Source organism: Leptopilina heterotoma, unplaced genomic scaffold, assembly GCF_015476425.1.
Source record: "Leptopilina heterotoma isolate Lh14 unplaced genomic scaffold, ASM1547642v1 Lhet_15, whole genome shotgun sequence".
NCBI lineage: Eukaryota > Metazoa > Arthropoda > Insecta > Hymenoptera > Figitidae > Leptopilina > Leptopilina heterotoma.
In genome coordinates, this window is record NW_025110867.1 from 2332842 (window position 1) to 2348212 (window position 15371).

General features: G+C 24.4%; 1 protein-coding gene across 6 annotated transcripts in view; it reads right to left on the reverse strand.

Annotated features, from left to right (window-relative positions):
* Window positions 1–15371, reverse strand: part of LOC122498471 (teneurin-a) — a 917080-nt gene that overhangs the window by 35924 nt on the left and 865785 nt on the right. For all 6 annotated transcript variants that reach the window (XM_043606207.1, XM_043606206.1, XM_043606204.1 and 3 more), the window contains one exon: window positions 5637–5917. In XM_043606207.1, the coding sequence (XP_043462142.1) occupies window positions 5637–5917 (281 nt within the window). The remainder of the gene's footprint in view (window positions 1–5636; window positions 5918–15371) is intronic.

The window sequence follows — 15371 nt, forward strand, 5'->3', positions numbered from 1 at the left end:
ACGTAAAATCCTTAGAATTTCCCGAGTCGATGTTTGGAAACTAACGCGACCAAGAAAATAGGTTAATGGTTATTGAGGACATTTGTATGCCTATAATTTGCGGAGAAAATAGGACAAAATATATGTATATAATGAAAGTCTGGAATCTCATTAAGGACTTCATTTTAATGAAATTTTTTGAAACATTTAAGAATCTGAAGAAACATTTTTAAAACTTTGTGCATACTAGATGATGAGTAAGAAAATCTATGTTTGTGAAACAATCTTTATAACCTGATACATAATTTTTGACAATTAGGCTCTAACTTATTTAACTTTCATCAATTTCGGTAACTTGGAGAAATTCAACACTAAGCATCGAATCTCTTGGGTGCTTTGTGTTAAGAGAAGCGTAATTTTATGGTGATTCAACAACCTCAGAGGTAATTCAACTCTGCATTTACGCGCAGAGCGCTGAATTGACCATTACGCTTTTGTGGGTTGACGATGATTTTGTTCTATACGCAACTTCGAACGCTATATATAACTATTGTTGAAATTGACTTCCAGTGAACTGTGAATGACCTTATTTCATGATCGCAGAACCCATTTCCCCTAAAGTGGAAGCTGCGCATCCCTCCGCGCAACGCGTATACCAGGTCACCCGAAATCCAATGTATAATACATACATATATATATATTTCACATAGATAGTACGGTCAGGTATCTGTAGAAATTGTGGAAACTCAATAACTTAATGATATCCGAGCTAACAAATCAAAATTATTACAGTCCCTTTCAACGAAAAGGTTTTCAACTAAATAGAATGATTGAATAGTTTTTCTCTATATGTAAATGTATAAAATTTACCTCTCGTCACGAAATTCCTTTTACTTTGTATTGGATAGAATTTTTTTTTAAATTTATCATTAATTTTCGAATATTTACTAAACTTGTTAAAAGTTAATTAGTACATATGGTCGCACAAGTTTCAGTTTATCAATTTCCCTGATAATTTACTGACATTAATTTGCCTACCAAAATTTTTTTACAGAAAAATATGTAAATTTACGAAAAATGAGTGAAATTTATGAAAATTTAATAATTTCTAAAAATTACAACTATATAACTCTTCCTGAATTCAATTATTTTCTATAATTTTCAACTAAACTTCTTCTCCAAATCAATTATTTTAAATAATTTTCCGAAAGTGCTTCGAGAATTAAATTATTAAAATACGAAAATTCAATTTTTTATAATAATTGTAAGTGTCCATGTTTTTTTTCAGTTTATTAAGGTACAATATTTTCAAAAAATAAAAATAATCAAATTTTTGAAGAATTTTAATTGTAAATATGACCATGGTTTCTCCAAATTTTAATATGTCCAAAAAAGTAAATTTTTATTTGCTTTATTCGAAGATAATTAAATCTTATAAAATTATGATAAAAAAATTATAAGAATTAAGTAGTTTTTAAAAATATTTTAATGTAATTTTTCGAAAGCAATTGAATTTCTTAAAAGAGTTTTTGTATTATTTAAAGAAACTAATTAATTTTTTGATGAATTTTAATGAAACACTAGCAATAATTCGCGCGGCTAACTTCTTACTGCCTTTTTTTAAAAATAAAATTAGCAATTTTAAAAGTAATAGAATTTAAAAATTTTCTAATTTAAATTTTTGTTGAAAACACTAAAAAAAATTCAATTTTGGAGAAATTACAAATAATTGCAGAAATTTAATTATTTCAATATTCTTATAATATATATTTTGAATGTCTTATTTCTTAATCACAGTTGTTTAACAATTTTCTAATTTTTTTTAGAAGTAAAGAATTATCTGCATAATTTCAATTTAACAAAACATAATATTTAACAAAAAATTAGTCTTTCAATGAAAAGAAGTGAAAAAAATTCTAAAACTATTAAATTTCAAAAAATTAGAAGCTAATTTTCATTAATTTTTATTTTTAAATTTACGTTGAAAGATTTTTCATTCAAATTTTTAATAATTCAATTATTTTGAAAATTTACAATTAAAATTCTTCAAAAGTTGATTTTCAAAAATTCTAATAAGGGAGCGTTCACAAATGATGTCACGCAATTTTTGGAGAGTTTCAACCCCCCCCCCTCCCCCCTGTCACGCAATTTTTGCAATTTCACATGAGAAAAATACATTGTGTCACGTTTAGTAAGACCCCCCCCTACCCCCAAAAGCGTGACATCATTTATGAACGCTCCCTAAAATAATTGAAAAAAATTAATTATTTTCAATTAAATTTTACAATTTTGAAAATTTATAAATAGAAAAATGAATCAAAAATAATTTTTGTTAAATTTGTTTATAGTTATTTTTCGTACTATAAAAATCGAAATGAGTTACATTCAATAAAAAAATAATGATATTTTGTTGCAATATTTGGAAAAAATCGCAATTTTTGAAAATAAGTCGAAAAAAATCTCAATTTTAAGCAAATAAGCAAATTTTTTTTGCTGACTTTACTGACATGTGGTTGCCAGAAAAATTTTATTTTTCTCTGATTTTTTTCAATGAATTTTAAAAAATTTTATTTAAAATTCTAAAATATATAAATAGTTACTTCTAAATTATTATTATTGTAGAAAAATTAATTAATATTAATGCAAAATACGGTTTTTTAAAATTTATTTTCTTAACATAAACAGAATTTTATTTATTTTAATGTCTTGTTCTATGTATAATTAAATTTTTTTTACAAATTATAGAAATAGAAAATAAAAAAATAGAAAAAAATAATTTTTAGTAAATTTACATTACTTTTGTTTTAATTGGTTCAAAACTTTTACTAATTCAAATTAGAGAATAAGTTTTGAGTTATTGTTGTAAAAAAAATTTAGAAATTAATTTATTTTACACAATTTTACGTTAATTATGTGAAATTTTTTTTTATTTTAAAAGATAAAATTTTTGATAAGTTTTTATATTAATTTTTATATTAGGTACTTGTAATTTTTGTAACTTTTTATAAATTTGAATCTGAAATTATTTAGTTTTTGCATAGAATTTTATCAAAATTTATGAAAATGATTAAATTCTTTCCAGAAATGTAATTAAAATTGCAATTGATATAAAGAATTTTATAAAATTTTTTAAAAAATAATTGAATTCCTTCTAGAAATTTGATAGATATAGCATAATATTTAAACCACGAAATTAAAACATTGAAAAGTGAAACTTAAACTAGTAATTAAAATAAATATTTACTGAAAAGTTAAATATTATTAAAGTGAAGTTTTCGAACAATGACTCTCTATTCTGCGTGGTAAAGCATTAGCACATAAAAAAAAGAAGTTGGTTAGAACTTTCCGAAAATTGCTTAAACTTTCTATAAAAAAGAAAAATTGTTCCAAAACTTTATGAAATTTTGTGAAATTCTTCCTATGCGAATCGCTAAAACTCTTTTTGTACAATAGTTTGAAAATCTTTTTTGCTTCCTAAAACTTCCATGACTCTAGGCTATACTCTCGAATATTCTAAATATTTTCAAAGCGTCAAGTTTAGAGTAGCATTCATGAAAATTGTATGATCATCGAGCTTTTTTTTGTGTATAGAGAGAAATAGGACTATATACCATCCCAGTAGAAATTCCATTCGAATTGTTGAAACTTTCTTTCTATTTTTTTTTTATTTTCAAGAGTGAAAACTCATTTATAGGGGATTTGAAATTCCGGTCTTGAATCGAAAGAGAGAGAAACTTTTTTTTTTTTTTTTTTGCAGTTTGTATGTTGTATATAGAAAAAAGTTAAGTCCCGTGTGGAAAATGAAAATTGGTCCTAGCCAGGTCCTACCTATTTTGCCCTGTTAATAGCTTGGTCCTAGGTTGGCAGTGTAGGTTGGACCAACAATGGGTGGTGATGCGATTCTAGCCTGGTCCTAACTTGGGAGCCTAGTTAGGACCAGTTTATGGGTCCATTTTAGGACCTAGAAAGGACCATCTCAGACAGTATTTTCTATTTCATTATAATTTTAATTAGTTAATAATATTTGTTAAAGAAATAACCTAAATTATTAATAATAAGTATTAGTTTTAATTAATTATAATTTTTTTCAATTAAGTGATGACCAAAAGCGAATTCATAAATAATGTTAGTATATGTAGAGATTAATATATATTCCTCTAATATATACATTAAAAATTATAAAAAAATTAGAAATTTGTTAATTAAATTATTTTACAGTATATATAATCATTAAATTGCATACTTATACGAATACAATGCAGAAAAATCGGAATAAACGCAAACCTAAGAAGTAAATAAAATCTAACGCACGCGGGAATCGAACCTACGACCTACGGACTACGAGACTAACGCCCTAACCACTATGCTAATGAAACTAGTTGAGATAAAAATTTTTATAGTCAGTGACTTGTTGACTTGCTTTTGATGATTCAATATAGTATTTATTGACACCAATACACGATAATAAATAAAAAAAAATAGTTTAACAACAACAATAATAATAAAATAATATTCAAATATAAAAATTCAAAAATTAATATTTTTATATTATATCAAGAAAAAAAATATCTATACATTTTCGTTAAAAACAGGTTTTTCATTGTTCTCAATCATTTTTAACATTAATTTCTTGGTCTAAAAAAAATATTCGTCTTTTGGACTTGGAAATTTTTTCTAATTAATTAAGCGGGTGATCCACTTTTTAAAAAAATGTCAAAAAAATTTATGTTAAAAACACGTTTTTCATTATTCTAAATCATTTTAAGCATTAATTTTTTGTTGCAAAAATTTTTTTAGACTTGGACTTAGAAATTTTTGCTAATGAAACTAGGAAGCCCAGGTAGGTCCTGGGTTGGACCTGGGTGGGTCAGCCCACATTCGAATTGCAATATCTCTTAGTGTTTAGCACCAACTTAAACGAAACTTAAAATCAGCGAACGAAATTAGAAATATATTTTACTAATGATAATTATATTGCAGTCTGTATCTGTTTAAATAAATAAATAAATTTTGCTGTTATATTAACTTTTGTAACAAATTACTTAAAAATTTGCAGTTTTTATCTAACTTCGCGATTATTACACTTGAGTAGTGAAATATGAAGATAATTTATAATTTTAACAATTCAGCATTTGTTTAAACAAAAAATTGTTGTTATTTATTAATTCTTAAGACAATAAAGCGTCTAGACACTTGTAGTCTTTTAAAATTTTGCAATTAACTAATCTGAGTATTTACTTATTGCAAAATTAGAAAAAACTGCTAGTTTCTAGGTTGATTGTGTAAAAAGTTAGTAAATAACAATTATTTGTTTAAACAATTGCTGAATTAATAAATTAATAAATTAACTTTATTTTATAGTATTTGTATAATTTTCTGATTTATGTCAAACAATAAATTGTTTAAACAAATATGATTATCAATTAATTTTATAAATATTAATTGAGAATATTTATCAATTTTTACATGTTTTTCATGTATCAATTTTGACACTTTATTTTCCTAAAAATTTTTCTAAGTCATAACTGGATCTCCTAGCTAGTACCAAGTTAGGACCAGCCCAGGATATATAAAAAGGGGTTGCCAAGTTAGGTCCAAGCTAGGGCCAATAATCATTTTAGGCATAGCATGGTGATTTCTACACGGGGTTGGCTTACCGGCAAAGTAGGCGAGCATGGCAACAAGAGCAACGGTGAGGAGAATCAAGGCAATGGAGAAGCATTTCCATGAGCATCTATGTTGACACCTCTTATCAATATGAAATCTTGATGGTGAATAGGGAGAGTAATGAGGTACCGCTGCTGCTCGAAGTGGAAATCCTGGCATTACCAGGGGTTGACCTTGGGCCCCTGTTGTGCCATTTCCACCGTTGCCCACTCCAGTTCCCATTCCACTTCCAAGGGAACCAACAGGGACTTGTTGTTGTGGTGGCGGTAATCTGCAAGAAAAACAAAAAATTATTTTTACTTTTTTGTAAATACAAATTTCGCCAAACTTTTCAATCTTAAAAATACCAAATTTCAAAAAATTCATATTCTTCAGGCTAAAAATGATGTTAACAAAAAAACATAGAACTGCGAAAATAAGAAATAAAGAACAGGATTCACCGATAAAAATTGAATATCTTTTAAATAATGTATATATTATGAATAATTTGCGGAGTGTTTATTTCAGAAACGAAGACATGAATGAATGGTTAACTCGTGACATGAAATGTAAAATGCAAATTAGAAAATTTATCACCAGGGAATGCTTTAAATTAAATAAACCGTACAGCGTTCTGTTACTGGATATTTAATGAGAATAATAAGATTAATGATATCGAACATTACTTCGTGATAAAACTGACAACTAAATGGAGATTTTACTACATATTATATTATAATTATATTATGCAACATATAGAAGACAAATGAGATTAATTTAAGATATTTAATATTTAATTGATCGAAACAACGAATATTATCATTAAGCAAATCTAATTTACTATATCAAAATATAGAATTTATGCGATTATATTAATACAACCAAATAATAATTTATCCAGATGAAAACACAAAGCATATATTTTTATATAAACATTAAATGCTTTATTTTTAACAAGGAAATTAATAGTTAAGAAACTTCATATATATATTATATGATGAATAATTTGCTTATTAATTTTTTTGCCCCTAAATTGGATCCGCCATTTTGAAATTTGACGACATATTCGAATTCAACGTGGAAAAATACGTTAAAAAACGTTCTTGTTTTCTGGTTGTTAAGGCTTTGTACAGGGCTCGAAACAGTGAAAAACAGTTTTTATTTAAAGATACGGACTTTACGGAACAAAATTTAAAAATTACGGACCATTTACGTACAACAATTACTGACAAAAATAATATAACCATACGATTGAAATAAGAGAACATTTTACTTAAACCAATACAAAATGTTTTCAAGAAATTAAAATTTTAAATCCTTTTTTTATTTAGAGGTCGAGAAATTTGAGTCTCAAAAACTTAAAACCGGTTCTTTCACTATAAAAAAAAGGTTCTAAATTAGAGCTGATTTCGGTACTAAAATAGAACCAAATTACGATTTAGTACCACTTTTGGTACTAAATTAGTACCTTTCTTTTTACAGTGTTGATAGGGACCCTCAATTATTATTGTCAAGAATTTTTAACTAAAATTCTTCTTTAAATCAATTATTTTTAATCATTTTAAAAAAAAAAATGCTTTGACAATTTTCAAATCCATTTGTTTACAATATTCAATTTTACGAAATTTCAATTATTCGTAAATTCTTCAATTAAATAAATATTAGAAAATAAAAACTTCAAATAATATTTAAAAAAATTCAATTAAATTTTTTCAAAAAAGTAATTTCAAAATTCAATTATTTCTAAAAATTCACATTATATTGTTTTTGACATTCAATTATAATCTAAAATTTTAACTGAAATTCATTTTAAGTTAATTTTTAATAGAAAATTCTACAAGAATTCAATTATTTAAATACAAAAATAAATAATTTATTGAATAATTGAATGTTTCTTGAAATTCAATTCTCATAAAGAATCGTTATCAACAAATTTTCAAATAATTGAATTCTTTGGAAGAATTTTAATAAAAAATTTTAAGAATAATTACATTTTTCGTGGAATTTGATTAAAATTCTATTTAAAATAATTGAAATTTTGAGATGAGTTTCATTATTTATGAAAATAATTGAATCCCTAAGAAGAATTTTATTATTTTTTAACATAATTGAATGTTTGCGAAGAATTTTATTACTTTTGAAAATAATTGAATTTCTGCAATAATTTCTTTGATAATTTTCAAATTCATTTGTTTATAATTGAATTTTACAAAATTTCAATTATTCGGAAATTCTTCAATTAAATATATATTAGGAAATAAAAACTTAAAATAACATAAAGAAAATTCAATTAAACTTTTTCAAAGAATTAATTTCACAGAATTGTTGGTTAAAAATATGAAAGACTTTAATTTGAAACCTTTACAAAATTCAATTATTTCTAAAAGATTACGCAATAATGCGTTTAATCTTCAATTATTATCTAAAATTTTAACTGAAATTCATTTTTAAATTAATTTTTAATAAAAAATTCTACGAGAATTCAATTATTTAAATACAAAAATAAATAATTTTATTATGAATATTTGAATGTTTCTTAAAATTGAATTCTCATAAAGAATATTATCAATAAATTTTTAAATAATTTAATTATTTGGACAAATTAAAATTCTATTAAAAATAATTGAAATTCGGCGAAGAATTTTATTATTTATAAAAATAATTGGATTCCCAAAAAGAATTTTATTATTTACGAGAATAATTGAATTTTGTTAAAGTTTTATATTTTTTATGAAAATAATTTAATTATTGCGAAGATATCAAATAAAAAATTTGTAAGTAATTGAATTTCTGTGAAATTTTTATTATATTATAAAAATAATTAAATGTTAGCGTAGAATTTTATTAAAATTTTTTTCAATAATTTAATTCTTTTGAAAACTTTTTTTTAAATAGTATTATATATTAAATGTCATTGAATTAAGGAAATTTTTTTTAAAATAATTGAAATTTTGCCAAGAATTGTATTAAAATTTATGAAAATAATTGAATTTTGGAGAATAATTTTATTATTTATAAAGATAATTGAAATTTTGCCGCAAGAATTGTATTAAAATTTATGAAAATAATTGAATTTTGGAGAATAATTTTATTATTTATAAAAATAATTGAAATTTTGACGAGAATTTAAAAAATTTTTGAAAATAATTGAATTTCTGCGAAGAATTTTATTACTTTTGAAAATAATTGAATTTCTGCAATCATTTGTAATTTTTCTAAAATTCTGCAAATTATATCGTACAATTTACGAACTTTTCGTCCTTTTTCAATCAAATTACGAACTTTACGGACCTTTTTTCAAAAAAAGTAACTTTTACGGACTTCAAACAAATTTATGGACTTAGTTTGAGCCCCGCTTGTAAAAATATATTTTTTTAACAATTTAATAAATAACGGACGTAAAACTATTTAATCAAGAAAGACTTGTATTTATCTAATACTGAATGATTAGTTGGTTAAATATTTATTCGACAATAGTATGAAGAGGATAAAAAAAAATTAATAGAATTATATTCGTTTGCGTCAAATAATGTTCACACGCATTGAAGAGAAGAAGAAGTTGTAACTGTCACCCCTCGCTTGTATAATATATCGACAGTAAAAAGATAATTGTTGATTGTAGACCCTGCATATAGAGTCGAGTGTAGTGTCTGAGTGGAAAATTGGTGAGACTAGTTCTTTCAATGACATGTCACTTTCAGATTACCTACATCATGATACATGACTTTATAAACTCAACTCAACAAAAACATCATCTAATCAATGTTTATAGTTTATAAAATTTAGATTCAACATTCAACTACATAATGACCACAATAATTATTTATAAATATTTCAACTTAAAATAAAGACTTATATCCTAGGATTTTTAATGGCATAGAATTTTAAGATTTTAAAAAAATTATGTAATGAATAAAAATAAAAATTTGTTGAAAAAAAAATGAAGTGGGAACACTTCAGTTCGATTGAATATTACACAATGTGATGAGGGGATGAGGAAACTGAGAAAAGGAGGGAAAATTTTCCTAAAGAGAGAGAGAGAGAGAGTGACTCAGTTATTTTTCTCGAAGAAACATTGAATAGAGTACAATCACCCTGTTGTCCTAGGGTAAAATATATTCAATATTTGATCACATGCAACGTCATTGCTGGGAGTTGTCAATGTACTTATTTCTTTTGACAAAAGAAACCGTCTCGTCTTCAATTATAAATGAAATCGATATTATCACATTGGTTAAAAAGAATGAGAAGGAAAAAGTTTGTGTACTTCAAAAAAAAAAAAAAAAAAAAAAATTGAGAGACAGCTGAAAGTGAGTGGTGCAAGTGTTTTTCTTCCTCTCTCTCTCTTTTTATATATATACTCGTCTACCATCTTATATATATATATTTTCATGGGTATAAAACTGTTCGACATTGATGCTTCGATAATAGGGTTGCGTACACTCAAGCACAAATGGTTATTCGCTTATCGATTTCATATTAGGCCAACAGGAAGCTACTTTCTCCCCCTCGAAGCATACTAGAAGGCCGGAAATAATTTTTAACGTTAGTGGAGGGCGTGTAATCGTATAATGGAACTAATATTACATTTTTTTTCTTTTTAATAAAAAGCTATTTTTTCTTATTGCTTTTTGCTCAGATAAAACCAAATATTTCTCTATATGACCGAAAAAATGTTCAAAAGAAATATTTTTCATATTTTATATATTGAAATGTGTAATTTTGTCACAGAGATATATATAGAAGTCAGAGAGTATTTTTATTTTGGCGGAAATAGTATTATAAAAAAATTGAAAAAGAAATTTTTTGGTTCACGTTATTTTATTTAAAAGGGTTATCGTAACAAACAGAACTTACAGGGACTTTCCCGGGAATCCCAAGTTTTCAGGTAGTGGACTGACTGTATCGACAGTACTACCAACCATAAATGTTGAAATCTACAAGAATCCCGCGACTTTTCAAATCAGGGTTACCACGCTTTTGATCATTTCAAATTCCCTAACTTTTTCAGATTTTCCAGGTTTTTAAAAATTTTTTTTAAAATTAAAAACAAATTTTTAATTTTTTTTCATTTATATTTTATAAAATTAAATAATTCCAATAAATTTTTACACATACATGGAATTTTCATAAAATACTGTATTCCGCATTTTTGTATTTATCTTTTTTAAATAAATATTTAATTATTATTTTTCCATAGGAATTAAAATTCTTCAAAAGATTCAAATTCAAACATTTTTGAAATTAAACAGCTTATAAAAAATTGTTATAAAACATGACCGATTGATAAAATAACTAAGATTTTTCTTTAAATTAATTATTTTTAATAATTTTTGAAAAATTTCTTTGAAAATTTTTTAAAATCCTTTTGTTTACAATTCAATTTCACGAAATTTCATCGATTATTATTAGGAAATTCTTAAATCAAATATATATTAGAAATTAAAAACTTCAATGTAATTTAAAAAAAATTCAATTAAACTTTTTCAAACAAATTAAATCTACATTATTTTTTGTTAAAAGTATGAAAAATTCAAACATTCAAAGATTATAATTTGAAACCTTTTTAAAATTCAATTATTTCTAAAAACTCACGCTCTAATACTTTTAATATTCAATTATTATCTAAAATTTTAACTGAAATTCATATTTGAATCAATTATTATTAGAAAATTCTACGAGAATTTAATTATTTAAATAAAAAAATAAATAATTTATTGAAGAATTGAATGTTTTTTAAAATTTAACTCTCATTTAAAGAATTTTATCAACAAATTTCTATATAATTAATAATTTCGACGAATTTTAATAACATTTTTAAGAATAATTACATTTTCCGAAAAGTTTGATTAAAATTGTATTAAAAATAATTGAATCTCTGTAAAAAATTTAATTGTATTGAGAAAAGTTTTTGAAAATAATCATGAAATTTTGCCGCAAGAATTTTGTTAAAATTTTTGAAAATAATTGAATTTTGGAGAAAAATGATATTATTTATAAAGATAATTGAAATTTTGACGAGAATTTTAAAAACTTTTTGAACATAATTGAATTTCTGCTAAGAATTTTATTACATTATGTAAATAATTGAATTCTCTTGTGAAATATTGAAAATAATTGAATTTTGATATATTATTATTGAAATTAATTAAATTTCTACGAAGAATTTTATTAAAATTATTTTGAAAAAAATTGAATCGTTAAGAAGAATTTCATTAAAATTTTTGAAAATAATTTAATTCTTTCAAGAAATTTAATTTAAAATGTACTGACAATAATATACTTAAATTTGAATAAATAAATTATAGGAAGGCTTTTTAAAATAATTTAATTTCTTTTATGAAATTTTAATAAAATTTTTAAGAATTTATTTTTCGTGAAATTACATTTAAATTGTATTTAAAATAATTGAAATTCTGGGATGAACTCTTTTAAAATGGAATTCAATTTTTTCAATTAATTTTAATAAGATCTTCAAGAATAATTACATTTTTTTTTTAAGAATATTCGATTAAAATTGTATTTAAAATAATTGAAATTTTTATAATGAGTTTTATTATTCATGAAAATAATTGAATTACGGTTAAAAAATTTATTATTTATGAAAATAATGTAATGTTTGCTTTAAATTTTATCAACACTTTTTTTTTAAATAATTGAAATCTTTTTGAAAAATTTTATTATAAAATAGTAGATACTGGAAGTGATTGAATTGAGGAAAATTTTTGAAAATATTTAAAATTTTGCCAAGAATTTTAATAAAAATTTTTGAAAATAATTGAATTTTGGAGATGAATTTTATTATTTTTAAAGACAATTGGAATTTTGACTTGGCATTTTTAAAAATTTTTGAACATAATTGAATTTTCGCGAAGAATAAATTTTATTACTTTTGAAAATAACTGAATTTCTGCAATTACTTGTAACTTCTTATAAATTCAATTTTTTTCAGTATATGTACTTTAATAAAAATTCCTGACTTTTCCCTGATTTTCCTGACTTATGGCAAAACTGAAAATGTTAAAATATTTTTAAAATAAAAAACTTGCAGAATTTCGGCATGGAAACTCCGGGGGGTGCTTCCATGGAATTTTCCGACGTGGGATATAAAAATACTTTTGATAAAATTCCCTCTGATCAATTTTACCTTTCTGACTTTTTCCTAAAATCCCTGAATTTCCCGACTTTTGACAATCGTGCTTTTGTCATATTCACTGGACATGAGAAAGCAAACGAGATAAGTGAAAAATACATAAACCGACACACGTGCAAGTTTCATAAAAAAAATAGAGGAGAAAGATTGCATATATATATAAAATATTTGAGCACGTGTTTCTTCAAGTGGCTGTTAACTTCTTTTTTTTCATTTCTTCACTGCCTTTGTTAAACGCGCTTCTCTTGACTAGTATTCTAAATGGATGACGTACAAATGATACAAGAGGCAATCAGTCTTTTCGTCCTCATAGAAATTCAATTTTAACCGTATATATATGTATACACACCCAAGGAAAAAACCTTTTGGGGGAAGAAAGCCCTTCAAGTGTTGTGCGCGCAGGAAATAAGGGACTGTCACCCCCCTTGAATTCAACTCTCATGATAAAGGTTAATAGGCAAATATATTATAAAGGAAGGAAGGATAAGGGAAAGTTAGCAGTTTTCTTTCCATTATTTCTTCTCGTTAATCTTCTCCGCTGAACAAACAATTTAGAAGATATTCAAACGTTATTTTATATATTTTTTTTAAATGGAAGAATGTTAAGATTCTCTTTTATTTCGAAAACGGATTATACAGGGGGACGATAAAGACTTATTTTCTATTAAAATATTCAATATTTTACTCATAAGCCGAAACTAGGGTTGCTGCTCTAAACATAAAAGAAAGTCAGGGATTTTTAAAAAATTGATGAGAAAAATCTGCAATTTCTTGAAATCTATATCTTTTAAATATCTTAAAATGAAAAGAATTATGCCAGGGGGTACTTCCATAGAATTTTATTTATTTATAGTCTTTTTTTTTTTAATGATAATTTGGTAGAAAGAAGTTACCTCTTTTTAAAAGTCAATTTTCACGCGCAGTGTGAAAATAGTCTCCTAATATGTTCTTTTGTGTGAATGGAGAGATCGCGCGAGAAAATGGTTCTGTTAAAAAAAAAAGAAGAAGAAGTACGGCACGTAGCTAAAAAGAATATTCTATCTCGGTTATACTATACGTCGTGAATCACTGCAATCAGCGAAATTCGCCTTCTGTCCGTCGCGCTTTGCATTATTCAACTGATGCCACACAATAAAGAATACGGGAGAGAAGAGAAAAAAAAGAGAATATGATTCGTGCTGATAAAATTTATATTTTTCAAGTGTAAGAAACCGAATTTCGATGATGAGTATACGTGCCTTGGAGAATATTTTTTTTTATTATTATTATTGCCACGCGTCATGTTACACTTTAATGAACTGGGGGTTCCCGATTCTGTATAACTGTCTCACTTTCCCCATATATATATATACTTCACACTATTTTCTTCCTCAAGTCCCATCTGTTTCTATATCACACTTTTTTTCTACTTTTTATCTCAATTTATAAACTTTTTGTATATTCTTCTATTAGCTCCACACTTTTTACTTTGTCTTAGTTCTTATATTTTACTTTACAGTTTTTCTAATTTTTTTTAAATTGAGATCATTAATTGTATTTAAACGTTGCGATCGCAACAATTCGATACAGTTTATGTTCTTAATTTTAGGTCCTTAGAAAACTGTGTTTTTATATTCATCTTTTCCTCTTTTCAAATTCCCTGACTTTTCCAGATTAAAAAACGGAATTTTTCCAGGTTTTTAAAACGAAAATTATTCGAAAATATCAATGACTTCATTTTTAAATAAATATTTTATTAACTTTTTTTTAAAATAAATTTTGAAAAAGTTTTTTGAGAATTTTCAAATTCTTTTGTTTACAATTTAATTTTACGAAATTTTGATTATTCTGTCATTCTTTAATTATATATATTAGAAATTAAAAACTTGAAATAATATAAAAAAAATTCAATTAAATTTTTTGGAAAAATTTAATTCTACAGAATTCTTAATTAAAAGTACCTTAAGACCCTTAAGACCATATTTTATACGAAATTTAAATTGTTAAATCCGTTTGATTTTTAGTTTTTTCTGCTATATTGGATCCGCCATTTTGAATTTTTAAAATCTGACTTCAAATTCGTAATCAGCAACCCAAAAAACACCCGAGTTATAATTTAGAGCAATTAAATTAATTGAATATGTTACTAATTGTAAGTAGAATATAATTAGAATCTCCTGTCCTAATTAGGGCACCTTTCTTCTCAAATCTGATCAATCAGAATTTCATAGCTTTCATGCAAATTGGTGCAACTAAAAATACAATAATTTACTCAATATTTTCCATAAAACTCAATTCGAAGTCACTTTTTTTAAAATTACAATACTGAAAATTATTTTCATAATACATTTTCATTTTAAATAATAAAGAATACAGTAAAATCTTTTTCATTACAGTAAAATTTTTTTTAAAATTTACTAATATTGGAACATTTAACTTATATCATAGACAATAAACGTTTTAATTAATTCACAAAAAATTGAGATTTGAAAGCAACTAAAAGCAAGTATGAGAAAAGTGTCGATATGGAAAAAAAGAGATCTCGAAAATAAAATATGGGATATAATATAGTAAAAAAAAGTGGGATATGAGAAGTGGAAGTTAGAAAATTGGG